At 37.0% G+C, this 13,994-nt stretch overlaps 1 protein-coding gene and 1 long non-coding RNA gene across 4 annotated transcripts in view; one reads left to right on the top strand and one right to left on the bottom strand.

The window, feature by feature from the left end:
- Window positions 1-13,994, bottom strand: part of LOC127071418 (uncharacterized) — a 318,282-nt gene that overhangs the window by 29,434 nt on the left and 274,854 nt on the right. Inside the window, exon 5 of the mRNA XM_051010676.1 lies at window positions 857-994. Within this exon, the coding sequence (XP_050866633.1) occupies window positions 857-994 (138 nt within the window). The remainder of the gene's footprint in view (window positions 1-856; window positions 995-13,994) is intronic.
- LOC127071576 (uncharacterized) overlaps window positions 1-13,994 on the top strand; it is a 44,584-nt gene that overhangs the window by 9,530 nt on the left and 21,060 nt on the right. Inside the window, exons 2-3 of one of the 3 annotated variants that reach the window (XR_007785105.1) lie at window positions 874-987; window positions 1,645-1,748. This is a non-coding gene — a long non-coding RNA (uncharacterized LOC127071576). Of the gene's footprint in view, window positions 1-873; window positions 988-1,621; window positions 1,749-13,994 lie in introns of all 3 variants that reach the window. The other 2 variants (XR_007785106.1, XR_007785116.1) reach the window with 2 other exon arrangements.

The raw sequence follows: 13,994 nt of genomic DNA, 5'->3' as shown, positions 1-13,994 counted from the left end.
ATATCAGCATTGCTATGCTATTTACATTTTGTTTAGAAGCATTAATAATTTTGCACTTTTTTATAATGTATTCGATAATATAACTGTGTAGATGTCGAGCTTCGATATTGTGAATATTTTATAACGATTTTGGTACGAAGAATTATCAAATTTTTGTGAATTATCTCGATCAAGCGTACTCGGCCATATTCTTTTCGACGTATCATCGTTTCATCTTTGTTGCCTCGTAATAAATCATTTAGTTCGTGAAAATAAAATGAAGTGAACAATGTCGATAGTAAAACAAACGACTTTTCTTTTGGTCATAGTGAAAGTTTTGTCGAAAATTCGTTTCAGCGAAGTTTTAACGTAAGAACCGCGAAATTATCAACGAGAAGGAAAAAGTCGATTTGTTCTTTCTCACCGAGGAGCAGTTCCGACGGTCTTTCAACGTCCTTTACGAACGTTTTGCTCGAGACTATTGTATTTCAAAGAACGAGGAAGAACGTCGAGAAATAAAAAGGGCTATTTTGTTCGAGTCGAGCCGAGTAGAGTCTGTCGTTCGCGAGAAGCTTTGGATGGATTTTCTAAAAGAGTACGTATGTATCTATGTAGCAAGTATTAACTTTATCGTATAGTATCTACTATGTATTTATATCTGCGTGACGTTTTATATCGTACGCGAAAGGCTAAACGGATCGTTTAAGAGAAATAAGAAAATTTATAAATCAATTCTGTTAATAGAAAATCTTTTGATGTGTTAATTTTAATCGAATATATTAATTCATTGTCGATTAATATGGCTTTGCAAAATAACATGCAATTTAATAATTATTATTCGATGTATAATCTTTCAAATAATTATCAAAGTGCTTACGTGTTCGGTATTTATAGCTGCACCGTCGCGAATATCCTGATGATCAGCACCAGCACCATTGACCATGCCAGAACCAGGAACGCCACTACCTCCTCCACCTTTTCCACCGACACCACCGGCTGGAGTTTGCGGTAAGCTCTGAAAAAAGAAGTTTAGTTGAAATTTAATCAAATAGCGAAATTGAACAAATATTTTGTTAAAGACAAATATCCTCTTGTTATCTTTTTGATAAATTTTTTCTCTCTTTAAATAGCCAAAATATCCTTTTTATAATATCTACCTTGAAAGAGATCAACTTTTTTTCCATTTATTAAAACTTTCTGCTAATGAATCTCATATGATCTCAGATTTTAGAAAAATGATTTTGAAAGGAAAAATCTCCGTTCCTTCATTTGAGAAATACTTTTTTGCTAATTATGAAAGAAAAGAAAAAACAAAATTCGAACTACGAGATCATTTGGTAATTAGCGGATTTCAAGCTCGTTAAAGAAGCAGATAACGTACTTTCGTAAGCGATGATCCTGCAGAATCGAGAGGTACGATATCCGCGGACACAAATTTCCGAAAGTATCCATCGATTGGGTTCGATCGTTGAAGCGGCACATTTTTTTTTCTGAGATAATCCACGCATATTAATTACGTTGAATTTCGCAAAGCTTTCGCTTATTGCATTCGCCTATCGTAATTAGGACGGCTATGGAAGTCATATATTAATTACACTATTCTCGTGTTATACGAATATTATAAATTTTTAATTGCCAGCAGCCCTTCTACCTTGTTGTTATCAGAAATTGGTACACCGATAATTGTACAGCACGGAGGAGCTCTGATTAATCCAGAGCAGAGTTTGTTCATTGCGAGGCTTTAGCAAGCTGGACATTGTTTGCAAGCGGTGAGTTTATAAACATGACACAAAAGCTTCGTGTGTAGACTTGTGTGTAGAGTGTGTGTTACTATAGCGATATAATGGAGTTTGAAGAGAGAGAGAGAGAGAGAGAGAGAGAGAGAGAGAGAGAGAGAGAGAGAGAGAGAGAGAGAAAGAGAGAGGGAAAAAATAGGAGAGAAATAGGAGAGCCGGTAAAGTTAGGGAACGTAAGCGTTCCTAGGTACTCTCAAAGGAGTGTGTCTTATATATTGAAATAGAAAAAGAGAATGAGAGAGAAAGAGCTTACGATGCAATTAAAGGACGGTGTATTCTAGGTCATAAAATTTCAGACGTACCTAATATTGCGGTTTAATGACGGACGGCTTTTAATAAAGGATTATGATACGCTCGTTAAATCATACGTCAGGGGAAACTTTTCCATCGTGCTGCATTAGGATTGATCGAGTTCGTGCGATTCGTATAGCTGCCAACCACACCGGAAGAAAACTTTATGATACCTTACTAGCATAGCTCGTTATCAACGACAGTACTGATAGGGTAATTTTCGTTTAACCCTTTTCATTTTTCACATCAGAAGGTCGAGAAACCTGAGGGAGAATGAAAAAGAGAGAAAAGCAGAGAGAATGCTAGAGAACGTATTCCTTCCGTAACGATGATTGATCTTCGCTTTCCAGCTTTTTAACAGGCCCGTGTAACGCGTTCCATACTCATCCTCGAAAACGTTCAAAATGGGAATAAGAGTCGCAATGATGCGAAGCTGACGCGTCGTTCCATTATCCTCATGTTATATCGATGTGTTTACCGAACGTTCGATACTCGTTCTCTTTACATTTACCTCTTTCTACTCCGACAACGGCGACGACGACGGCTACGGCTATGGCTACGACTACGACTACGATTACGACTACGACTACGATGTAACTGCTGATTAAGATAAAATTGTAAAATCGATAGGGGCCCCGTAGAAAGCGGGTGTGCACGGCTAAGGAAATAGAACTAAAAAAAGAGTAAAGAGTCTCGTCGCCCTGAAAGGATGTCTTCCATTAAAAATGCTTTTAGGACGAAGTTCGCAACCCGATAAAGCGATATTTGGTCTTCCTAATGACATAGCCGATTGTACGGCACTTTGTAACAACGAGAGCGAATCAGAGGGGAAAGGGAGAATGGAGAGATCTCTCTAAAGAGAGAGAGAGAGAGAGAGAGAGAGAGAGAGAGAGAGAGAGAGAGAGAGAGAGAGAGAGAGAGAGAGAGAGAGAGACAGAGAGAGAGAGAGAGAGAGAGAGAGAGAGAAATAGAGAAAGCTGCTTCTCGTTCTATAAGAAGAAAGGTATGAAGAAGGAGAAAACGAAATAAAGGCTCGTTCACGTTGGATCGTGAGCTTCGAGAAGCCGAACTAAGGTCAGACCTTGGTCTACGCCCACCCACGCCTATTTCGTGTATTGGTAATAGCGTAAAGTGCTCCTCTCAAAGTAATAGAGCCTCGAAGACCCTTTAAGTGACGTTCGGCACTTTACGATCGCTCTCTTCCTTTCTCTCTCTCTCTCTCTCTTTTTCTTCCCTACTTCTCTCTCTCTCTCTCTCTCTCTCTCTCTCTCTCTCACTCTCTCTTTATCTTTCTCACTTTCGTTACAGAACTTTCTTGCGGTCGTTCCATTTTCACGTAATATAAAAGAGCAAAAGATCGTTTGGGATCATAGCTTCGCTAGCTGGTCTTGTTCCTTCCTTTTTTGTTTCTTTTCTTTCTTTTTTCTTTTATTTCTTATTCGATACTTCCTTAAATAGAAAAATATCTTTCATATCAATCGAAGGGCTTGTACTTACACGTAGAACACGTTGAATTGAAATTGATTTACTGATTTTTTTTACATACGTTCAGAATAAGGAGGAAAGAAATATTTCAGGCTAACTAGATATTCTTCTCAGAAAATGGAATTATACCAATGGTGAAAAGTTAAACCAAGCTGTGTATATATATATATATATATATATATATATATGTATGTATATAGAGAACCAGAGAAGTGGAGGAAATACAGATCTTGGTGAATTTCTTTGAGGCGACTTGCACTTTTTATTTTGCGCCGAATCGAAAAGCAGGAAGAGTTCTTTTCACGGTTTCATCTTCGTCTGCCTTTCGCTCGACATTTCCTATAGAGAACGCCACGATTCTCGGCTCGTAACACCTCTCTCATCTCCTTCTCGTCCTATAATTATTTTTTACTTTTTCCTTCCAAGCTTAAAAAAAATTTGCGGTTGTTCCCTTCGACTTGCATGGTATTTTTGTACTTTATTTTATCCCTACGAGTTACTACTCTTTTCGAACACCGAGAAGCTTTTAAAAGTTTTTTAAAGAATTATTCGAAGCATTGCATTCGATTTTGCTTGGAACGTGCATTGATCAAAATGTGCGATGTTTTATGTGTTGATGTACGATGTATTTACTTCACGCTTTTATCTTTTATCTATTATGAACGAAAATCCCGTAGATCGTATAGTCACGATTCTAAGCACTATCCCGAAGAAAGTAGGATGATTTGTCAAAATTGTGAAACCACATAAACCTAGAAGATCAATGAGGTAGATATATACATATATACATGTATCGAAGCGTAGAAGAGTATTACTATAGAAATGAAAATTAAATTAGATCAGGTGACGGAGCTTTTAGTCATAAAAAAGGAAAAAGAAAAGAAAAAGAAAAAAACAAGGATTCACGATCCTATCCATTCTTCAATATATCATCGAAGCTTAATTTAAAAATATGTTCCAAACGAAATATGTCTTGACGATGTTAAAACGATAGTTATATGAGTATACGTGATGTATTAAGATTTATGTGTGTACGTATATGCTTATTTGAAAATATAAAAATACGTGTATGTATTCACGAGACAACATTTATGTATATCCATATATATATATATATATATATATATATATATATATATATATATATATATATATAGACACACACACATTACACATGTATATAGATATTTAGACTTCAGAGAATAGAAGCAAGTTCACGTTTTACCTTGAACAGAGCTCCTCAATTTCCTGATCGACTTTTCAGATACAAAGTAAGCATATTCTCGATAGAGCTCGTAATAAGCTCGTCTGAACGTTCCTTCTCGATGACGTTGCAATACCTCTCTCTCTCTTTCTGTCTTTCTTTTTTCTTATTCTTCCAATCCATCCTATGATAGATCACGATAGCGATGATAGTAAAAGAGAGATAAAAAGGAGATATAAGGACAGAGAGAAAATAGGAAGCGTAAAGGGTGAAGGCGAAGAAAAGATCGCGCCTCGTAGGCACTCGAGTCGCGTGAATCCTCGTGAAACTGAATTTTCTCGGCGAAGCCTGTAAAGTGCAACGTAAAAGACCGGCTAACTCTGTTCCACGAGACTTCTTGGATCCTAGAAAGTAAAAATAGAATAAGATAGAAAGAGATAGATAGATAGATAGATAGATAGATAGAGAGAGAAAGAGAGAGAAAGAGTGAGAGAGAGGGTAGATTCTCTGGAACCTGCTGCCTGCTAGAAGGATAAATCACCATGAACGTATTTATTCGAAATTTCAGCAGGAAAATTCAAGAAGTATCTCGCGAAATGGCTGCTCATGATTCTTCAAAAATAACGTGAGAATTTGATGAACATGATCGTTCTTATCCTCGTTGGATTCGATTACAAAATGTGATGGAATTTTTCATAGAATTATTATTGTTTCATCAAGTAGATCGTTATTTACACGTCCATATATGTATGTATTTATATATGTATGTACACGTGTGTACGTTCACGTAGCTGTACGAGTGAAAATTCTATTCCGTTATTGTCAAACGTCCCTTAGTTCGCCCAAAGTATTATGGAGGTCGGGACACACACTACCGGTTCCTGAGATTAAAGCTAATTGCTTTTGCGTAACGCCGTGAATTTTAATGAAATTTATAAGTATAACCTTCCTCCTGACCTCTTTACCATAATCAAAGAGAGAACATTTAAGAAGGAAAACCATGAAGTAGCAGTACGGTGTTCCTTCCTTCGAAAATATTTATGGCGTGTGGAATAACAAATGTTTTGTGAAGACACAAGTATTTTGAGTTTTTATATTCGTGGATTTTCTTATTTTTTTTTGTTTAAATTTCCATCTCGTTGATTACGATCGTTCGGACGTTTCTGAAAACGTGGGAAACAAACAGAAGAAAGAAAGGAAAAAAAGAAAGAAAGAAAAAAAATTGATCGGATACTGCGTTCGTAATCCTGGTTATCGACATCATCGCGATTCCGGGTAAGCTTTGGATTTTCGCTTAGGATGACGCAAAGAATTTATCGAAGGATAAAGTTGCGTTTCTAGATCGATAATTGAACCGACTAGAGCGGTTTCGACAAAGTATTAATACGTGTAATCCAACATATTATGTATACATACATATGTACATATATAAATACATACATAAGGTATATAAAGCACCTCGACGTTACATATACGTGTAGACTTTAGGTAAGTGTGTATATCCAAGGACTATTAGAATGTATGTAGTTTCAGAGATCGGATGAAAACAGGGAGATGTAAGTACCTACCACAGCAATCTTGCGTTACTACGAAAGTTTAATTACCTGCAAAAAGTCCGTTGAAGTTTACGCAAGTAGGTAGGTACGTACACGCTCTTAAAATTGTTTGGAACTTTTGAAGGGCGTAAAACTTCCTTGAAGAAATGCCTGCCACGCTAGAAAAAGATCTATCGAACGATAGCGTTTCATTAAAGTATTTCAAAGCCGTAAGCCGTATGGCGATTTAATATCCAAGTTTTCAAGCTCGGTTTTAGGCGTCTATTAGAAGAAAAAGAGAAAGGTGAGAGAAACGTTTGATATTTCGAACCACTGAGTATTAGCTTTTCTACGGTTGTTACTAATGAGCATAACGAGTTACTGTGCTGTTTGATAATAATCGCGGAAACTGCTTATTCCGCTGGCGATGGATTTCAATAACTACTTCCTCTCGAAACTCTGGTAATTAATAATTAGTAACAATTCGAGAGGCCTCATTGTAAAGCCTATATATTTATAAAAGACATGTCCGTCATTTAAAATGTTTTATAAATGATATCAACTCTATATAAAATTAAATTTGTTCCTTTAATTATAACTTATGAATTGAAGTTTACGTCGCAGAAAAGTAAATAAAAAAAAACAAAAAGGAAAAGAAGTTTCATTATTTCGAAGGATCTCGTCCGTGAATACACGCGTTACGTTTTGTACGCGTAGTCGGCAAAAGACTAAGAAAAATCAGGACGCCTTTTTCGCGAAGCTTTCAAAATAAATTTTCGGCGTTGCTTTTCACGCGGTACGCGACCCTTTCATTTCACGGCACTTTCAACGAACCCTTGATGAAGATCTCTATAGAGTGAGTGAGTGAGCGAGTGAGAAAGAGAGGGAGAGAAAGAGAGAGAGAGAGAGAGAGAGAGAGAGAGAGAGAGAGGAAAGAAATGGGAGAAAAAGAGAGAAGAAAAGAAAAAAGGAAAAAAACGCAGCAGGATTTGCGTCCTTGAATAAAAAATATGCGTGTAGAAGCACGTGCCCGTATTCAAAAATTATAAGGGTAAGTGCCGAGAACGAGATCACGTTTAAAGAGACTAAAACAATAAGATTATACCGATGAATGATTTCTCAAAATAGCAAAGACGAAGATGGAAAAAAAATGACGGGACGAAGCGAGGATCGTAACGATAATTGTCACGTAATCTTTCAAAAGAAGAATATAAATTTATAATATTTATATCTCTCTTTCTCGATATCGTTTTTTAAACGGTTAAAAATCGAAGTTAGTAACTTCAATAAAGTTATTTCAACGATCTTAAGGTAAATATTTGTCTATAATTCTCTATTCGTTTGATGAGTCAAGTTAAATTGCCTTCAAAATTGCATTTCTGTGAGCATAAGGATTATTTTGTGTATGTGTATACGTACATATTACGTGTAGCAATACCATGTTCTACATCATGAGTAACTCGTATAAATTTCATCGTAACTGTCTGAAAGGGACGAGCATCACAAGTGTATTAGCTTCATGATGAAAAGGGTAATATCGAAATGTATGAGTTTCGGGTATCGAAATATTGTTAACACTGTATATACGTAACTTTAGTCGAATTAAAAAAATCGAGAGAAAAATTGTTCCTTCGTTTCCATCATGAATGTCTTTGATTGAGTCATTCTATCTGATGTCTTTTTATGTATGCGTTTCTTATCAAAGGAATATTCCATAGCAAGTTAGAAGATTATTTAGAGTGATATATGACGTAAGGTAATTGTAAGAGCACGAAGATAGATCATTATTTTAAGAAAACGAGTAGTTGATTAATCGTATAACTTTTATCGTAAGACAGCTGAGAAGGATTCAACGTTCTTTCTTTTCTTTTTCTTCCTGTTTTTTTTTTTTTCTTTTAATAATAGTAAAATAAAATCGTGAAAGAGACTCGGAGAATTTCGCTGGTATTGATAAAGGGTTACGATTTTTATTCTTTCGTTCACAACAGATAGCAATACTTCGTCGTGCTAACTTAATGTTTATTCACAGGGCACCGATTTCGGCTTACGGCACTGTTTAGAGTGAATTAACCGAGCTTTCGCGACCGCCAGCGGAACCCAGATTGTACACGTAAATCGCACCCACATAGGCGGTACTGTGAGTATAATGGCTTTCCGATGTACAATCGAAAGAGAGAGAAAGAGAGAGAGAGAGAGAGAGAGAGAGAGAGAGAGAGAGAGAGAGAGAGAGTACGGATGCGGTAGTCGCCTGAAATATTTATTGAGAACGGAGAAAAAAAATGACAGAAAGATAGATAGGTAGATAGATAGGTAAATAGAAAGAGAGAGAGAGAAAAGGAGGGAGAGAGAGAATGTAGGCAAAATTTACTTTACGCGACCGATTGCAAGTTGGTGGACCAAACCGGATGATATAGGAGAGAAAGAGAGAGGATAAGAGAGAAAGAAAGAGACAGAGAGACAGGCAGTCATCCACAGGACCCTCTGCTACCCTACTCGCTCTTGACCTCGTAGTTTGGAATAAAGAGAGAGATAGAAGGTACTCCGCATTAATCTTGGAACCGCCTCGAGGACGAGAAAATCGTATTTTCCGCGAGCGAACGATGAGAAGGGTTTCCCTTACAAATTGCATAAGAAGTTGCGCTCCTCTTCCTCTTCACTTTCTACCCGCAGAAAATATTCTCCCGAGCGCGTTGGAATAAATTCACCGATATGGCCGCCTCTCTGACTCTTATTATTATCGCTCGGAAGTTTGGAGACAGAAGTTTAAAAATGAATCGTCGATCGAATACCTTGAGAGTAATCAAGAGAGAGAAGAAAAGATAAAAAGGGAATAATAATTTCGTTCGATTAAATATACTCCCTCATATATTTTCGAATGAAATCGATCAACATTTTTCAAGAGAGATTGTTTAGTAAATTAACGATTCTCTCGGCGTTTGATTTCTATTCATCGATCTCCTATTTATTTTCTTTCTTTTTTACGTATTGTAAACAACGTATATGTTTACAAAGAGAGAAATAGAGAGAGAGAAAAGGAGAGACACACACACTCGCATATATATATATATATATATATATATATACATACACACACACACACACACACATGTAGTTCTATTTGGCTCTTCATCTCTCTTCCTCTTACGAGAATAACATCAGTTCAATCATGCGGCAACAGTTGAGCTTGCATCGGACAAATGCTGCTTCGAAGAACGGATCTCCCTAATTAACTCGGTCATCAACAAAGCCTCATTTCGGTTTAATCATCCGTGTGAATTAAACGGTAGGATTGATTAAACCTACTTATCGATTTACCATTAAAAGACTCCACCTCGTTTTGAATAATGACAGTTCGTTCGTAATTATCAACTTTCAAGGGAGATGGTTGTTTTCAATCTCATCGAAAAGTTATATTTTCTACGAAAAAAATTTTAATATTTCATTAATATATTTCATTCTAATATTTGAACTTATCCTTAATCTTTGTTGAATTTACGAGAAGGAGAAAATTTCCTTGGAGAATATCTTCAAGGGCGCTTTGCAGAGAAGTAAATATACTCGGTAACTTTTTGTTTACAAAACTTACGATCCTTATACATGACCTATCAGTCTACCACGGCATTTCGTTGAGCGTTAACGCGTATTAATTCTCTCTCGTATGATTTATACTATTTTCTATTATTCTTTATATTTTATATTACGATATTTAAACTGATATTTCATTATAATAGAACATAGTTCAAGTATTATCTTATGTAGATTACATATCTGATTGTTTTGTCGTATAACTAACTCGTGAATTTTAATATTACTTCCTATTTGAATAATGTAAATTAAACAATATTCTAATTGGTATATTACATGATATAGTATATTAGCATATAATGTTAGGCTTTATTTCAAAGATTGTAATTTTATGTTAATTTAATTTCGATCCTTTTATGAATCCTTTCTATCTGAACTTGTTTATATAACAATTAGACGATTTATTTTTCTTGTAAAAAGATAAAGAAGATTAATTTTAGAGAATACGTTAATATATTCGTCTAGTGTAAATAATATAGAAAGAAGGGAAAGACGATCGGTTGAAAATAATTTATTTTTTGTTTTTTCTTTTTATTATCAAGAATCTTATTTCGCGAGTATTTCATCGTTCGACAGGATAGACGGGAACGATCAATGGCGTCGTCGTATTTTGTCCATTAATCTGGCAACTCGATGTTCGCGTTAGATAACAAAGTATTTGGCGTGGAAACGTTTGTTTCTCTATATCACACTCGGGAAGCTTAATTCCATAACTCGCGTGATTTCGGTTCTTGTGGCTTTTGTTTGGAGCCGACGGTGAAGTTATTGCCGCTCGACGATGATGAAGCGATGCGGAGAGAGAAAGAGAGTGGGAGAGAAAGAGAGGAGAATGGGAGAACAACAACGGCAAGGATGAGAGATAACGAACGTAGCAGTGTACCTAAGCGTATCCGCGAATGTGCGCCATCTTTCTCCATTCTCGTGGAAGGTGGAAGAAGGTAAGATGAAACGACTGCAAATTCGAGGGTGAATTTAAAGCTACGTAAACATACGCCTGTCGGCTAGAGACGAGAGCTTCGGAGTAGGGAGATGCGAAAGAATGTCCTACGAGAGGCGTCGTACGAATGAGAGAGAGAGAGAGAGAGAGAGAGAGAGAGAGAGAGAGAGAGAAAGAGAGAAAGAGAGGGAAGAGAGTGGAAGAGAAATTCGTAGGTGTCTGCGAGTGTAAGCGTATATATAGGAAAGAAAGAGACGAAATGTAGGCAAGCAAGAGAAAGAGAGAGAGAGAGAGAAGAAGGAAAATACGGTGAAACGGGGATGAATGCGTAGACTCGAGGAGAACGAATAAAGGGAGTAATCTCGGTAGGTACACAATCTGCAATTATTAATGACACGAATGGCAGTCCCCTTTCGTATGCACGAAGCACGACGAGCATACTTCTTTTCTGGTTTTTCTCTCCTTCTTTTCGCTCATACTCCTCTACATTTTCTTTTCTCCATTCCTCCCCTCCTTTCTTTTCTTCGTTTTTCTCGAAACAATCAATTTGATGAGAAAACGGTAACTTCAAAGTCTCCGCTTCCATCTAGCTGAGGATCCTATTTCTTGATCGACCGGTCGCGTTTTAACGACGTCGGAAACGATAGAGTTTCTGGTCGTAAAAACGGTGCACCTCTTTCTCGGCGCTCTCCTCGCTTCATTCTCTCCTCGCTCGCAACAAGTTCGTTAATTTTAACGAGCGTCGAACGGAGACATCCATCCCGGTCAATCGGCTCTCTCACGTTCGATATTATATACGTGACCCGACGATACTTATATTCTTATCGTACTAACGAAAGTTTCGATAAATTATTTAGGTTGAAACTAAGATTCGAAGAGTATATTATTTTGATTTATTGTTATAATATTATCAATTGGTGAATTTAATGAAGCTTCTATAACTGGTATATACTAAATCTAATTTCAAGTGATACTTTAGATAACTATAATGTGTGATGGTACTACTTTCGAAATAGTCTCTTTCTCTCTATCTCTCTCATGACAAATTCAAAGACAAGTTCGTATTAAGTCGAGGATACGTTAATTTGTGAAAGCCGAGATGGATTAACCGCCAGACATCTCTTAATAGTAGAAGGAAGAGAACGGGTAGAGAAGCTATTCGTCTTTCGACGTAGTAAATTATCACGATCCTTCCCCTTCGAGACTTTACATTCTATAATTCGCACCTGCTGCCACGTCGTGATTTCGCGTATCGTGACTTACGAGCCGTTAACACCAGCTTTTCTTAGGAAAACCAACTTGGATGTTATTGCGACTGGAGATAGATGGATGGATAGATAGATAGATTGAGGGAGAGAGAAAAAGAAGCATCAGTTGTTTGTTCGAACAACTAGAGAATTAAAAGGGATAATCCTTGTACATACTTTTGATAAACTTGGAATTCTCTAAATAAGCGAATACTAACTGGTATCAAGAGTATTATAAATTTGTAAATGTTTTTTCTTTCCCTATTTCTTCTTCCCTATTTTTCGTTTTTTAAAAGAAATAACGTAAAATTCGTAATTTAAAAGAAAAAGTTTTTTCGAAGCGAATTCATTCAAGCCAAAGTCCAAATTGACCGGGACGATATTAAAAAAAAGCTATTTAAAAGAGAATCATTCGGTATCTTAATTAATCTCTATCGTACAAAGGAGAAAAGCATGCAAATATTTTGATTTCGACGAAAACAAAACAACAACAACTCTCTTGTTGTATATCACGAATGGCGTACACACGTGCACGCACGAACGATGCGTTGAAATTTTCGTCGCTTTTATGATCGGCACAATGGCCGATGTCTATGAATTTTAATTTCATATCGATCGTGGGGAGAAACGTAGATATGCTTGGTACATATATACCAGATCATGATCGTTTTCGGATGTAACATCGATTTATCGTTCATGCTCGATAGAACTAACTTTCGTTCCACTTTTGTTAAAATTTCCACAAATGCTAAAATATCGAGGCGAAAGAGTCACACGAATCGTGTAACCTTTCTTTTGTCAAAGCTGCCCTTTTGTTTGATTATTCTTTTGGAAGGGTATTAAAAAGGGAGTGAAAGGAAAATCGAAAAAAGGGAGAGAGGGAGAGAGAGAGAGAGAAAGTGACAACGTAATACTACGACGGAGACCAGAAACGACGGCCATTTCGAAGTAACGCAGTTTCGCAGGACAGGCAATCGAGCAATCGCCGCTTTTCATTGACACCTCATATATACTGGGTGTCGCCGGTGAAAAGGCCATCGGAGCATTCGCTGCTACTGCTGCTGCTGCTGCTGCTACTGCTGGTGCAGCCTAGAAGCGACTCGCGCTATCTTAATGGACTTTCCACGGCGATAAAAGCTCTCGACTCTAACGTACGCGTACACACGACCTTTGCTTTCTTTTTTGCTCTGTCACTGCTTCTTCCAACCCCTGCTTTCGTTCTATAATTCTCTCTCTCTCTCCCTCTTATTTTCTCGTGCTTGTAGGGCTAGAAACTTAATATATAAAACGGAAGAACGTTCGTAATTGAACCCTCTGTTATTTCTTTTCCTTTTGCCAGGCCGAAAATTAACGAGACACGATGGCGTACTGAAAGCACGTTTCGCTAAAAGAAAAAAAAGAAAAAATAAATAAAGGAAAGGTAAAGAAAATAGAAATTCACTCACAAACGAATTAGGATTTTTCACATTGTAAAAGAGCATTGCGCCAATATCGAATCGGAGAATACTTGAGAACACGAAGAAAAGCCGTGTTGGTCTCATTTTGGGCGGTTTCAAAGTCGCGAAATGTAGTTTCCTCGAAAACGCTCGGTGGCCTTTGTATAACATTGAACGTTGCTTCGTAAACGGTTGGGTTTTCTATGTTTCTCTTCTCTTTTCTCGTTCTCTCTCTCTCTCTCTCTCTCTCTCTCTCTCTCTCTCTCTTTGTCTCCCATTCCTTTTTCTCTTCCTCTGGTCCTATGACTACCTTTGGATGGAGAACGCAACGTTCTGTATCCGTTTCATTACATCTGTAATAGTGGGTTGAACAAAGTTCTTATCCACAATATAACTATGTTATGATACATATGTAATGAACTAAAATATACGGTTTCAAGAAGCAAGAGAGTATGTGTGTGTTACTCACGTTCTTTGTTTCGGGCTTTTTCATTATTTA

Source organism: Vespula vulgaris, chromosome 1 (assembly GCF_905475345.1).
Source record: "Vespula vulgaris chromosome 1, iyVesVulg1.1, whole genome shotgun sequence".
Lineage (NCBI taxonomy): Eukaryota > Metazoa > Arthropoda > Insecta > Hymenoptera > Vespidae > Vespula > Vespula vulgaris.
The sequence above is the reverse complement of the archived record's forward strand: the minus strand, read 5'-3'. Positions and strand labels throughout refer to the sequence as shown.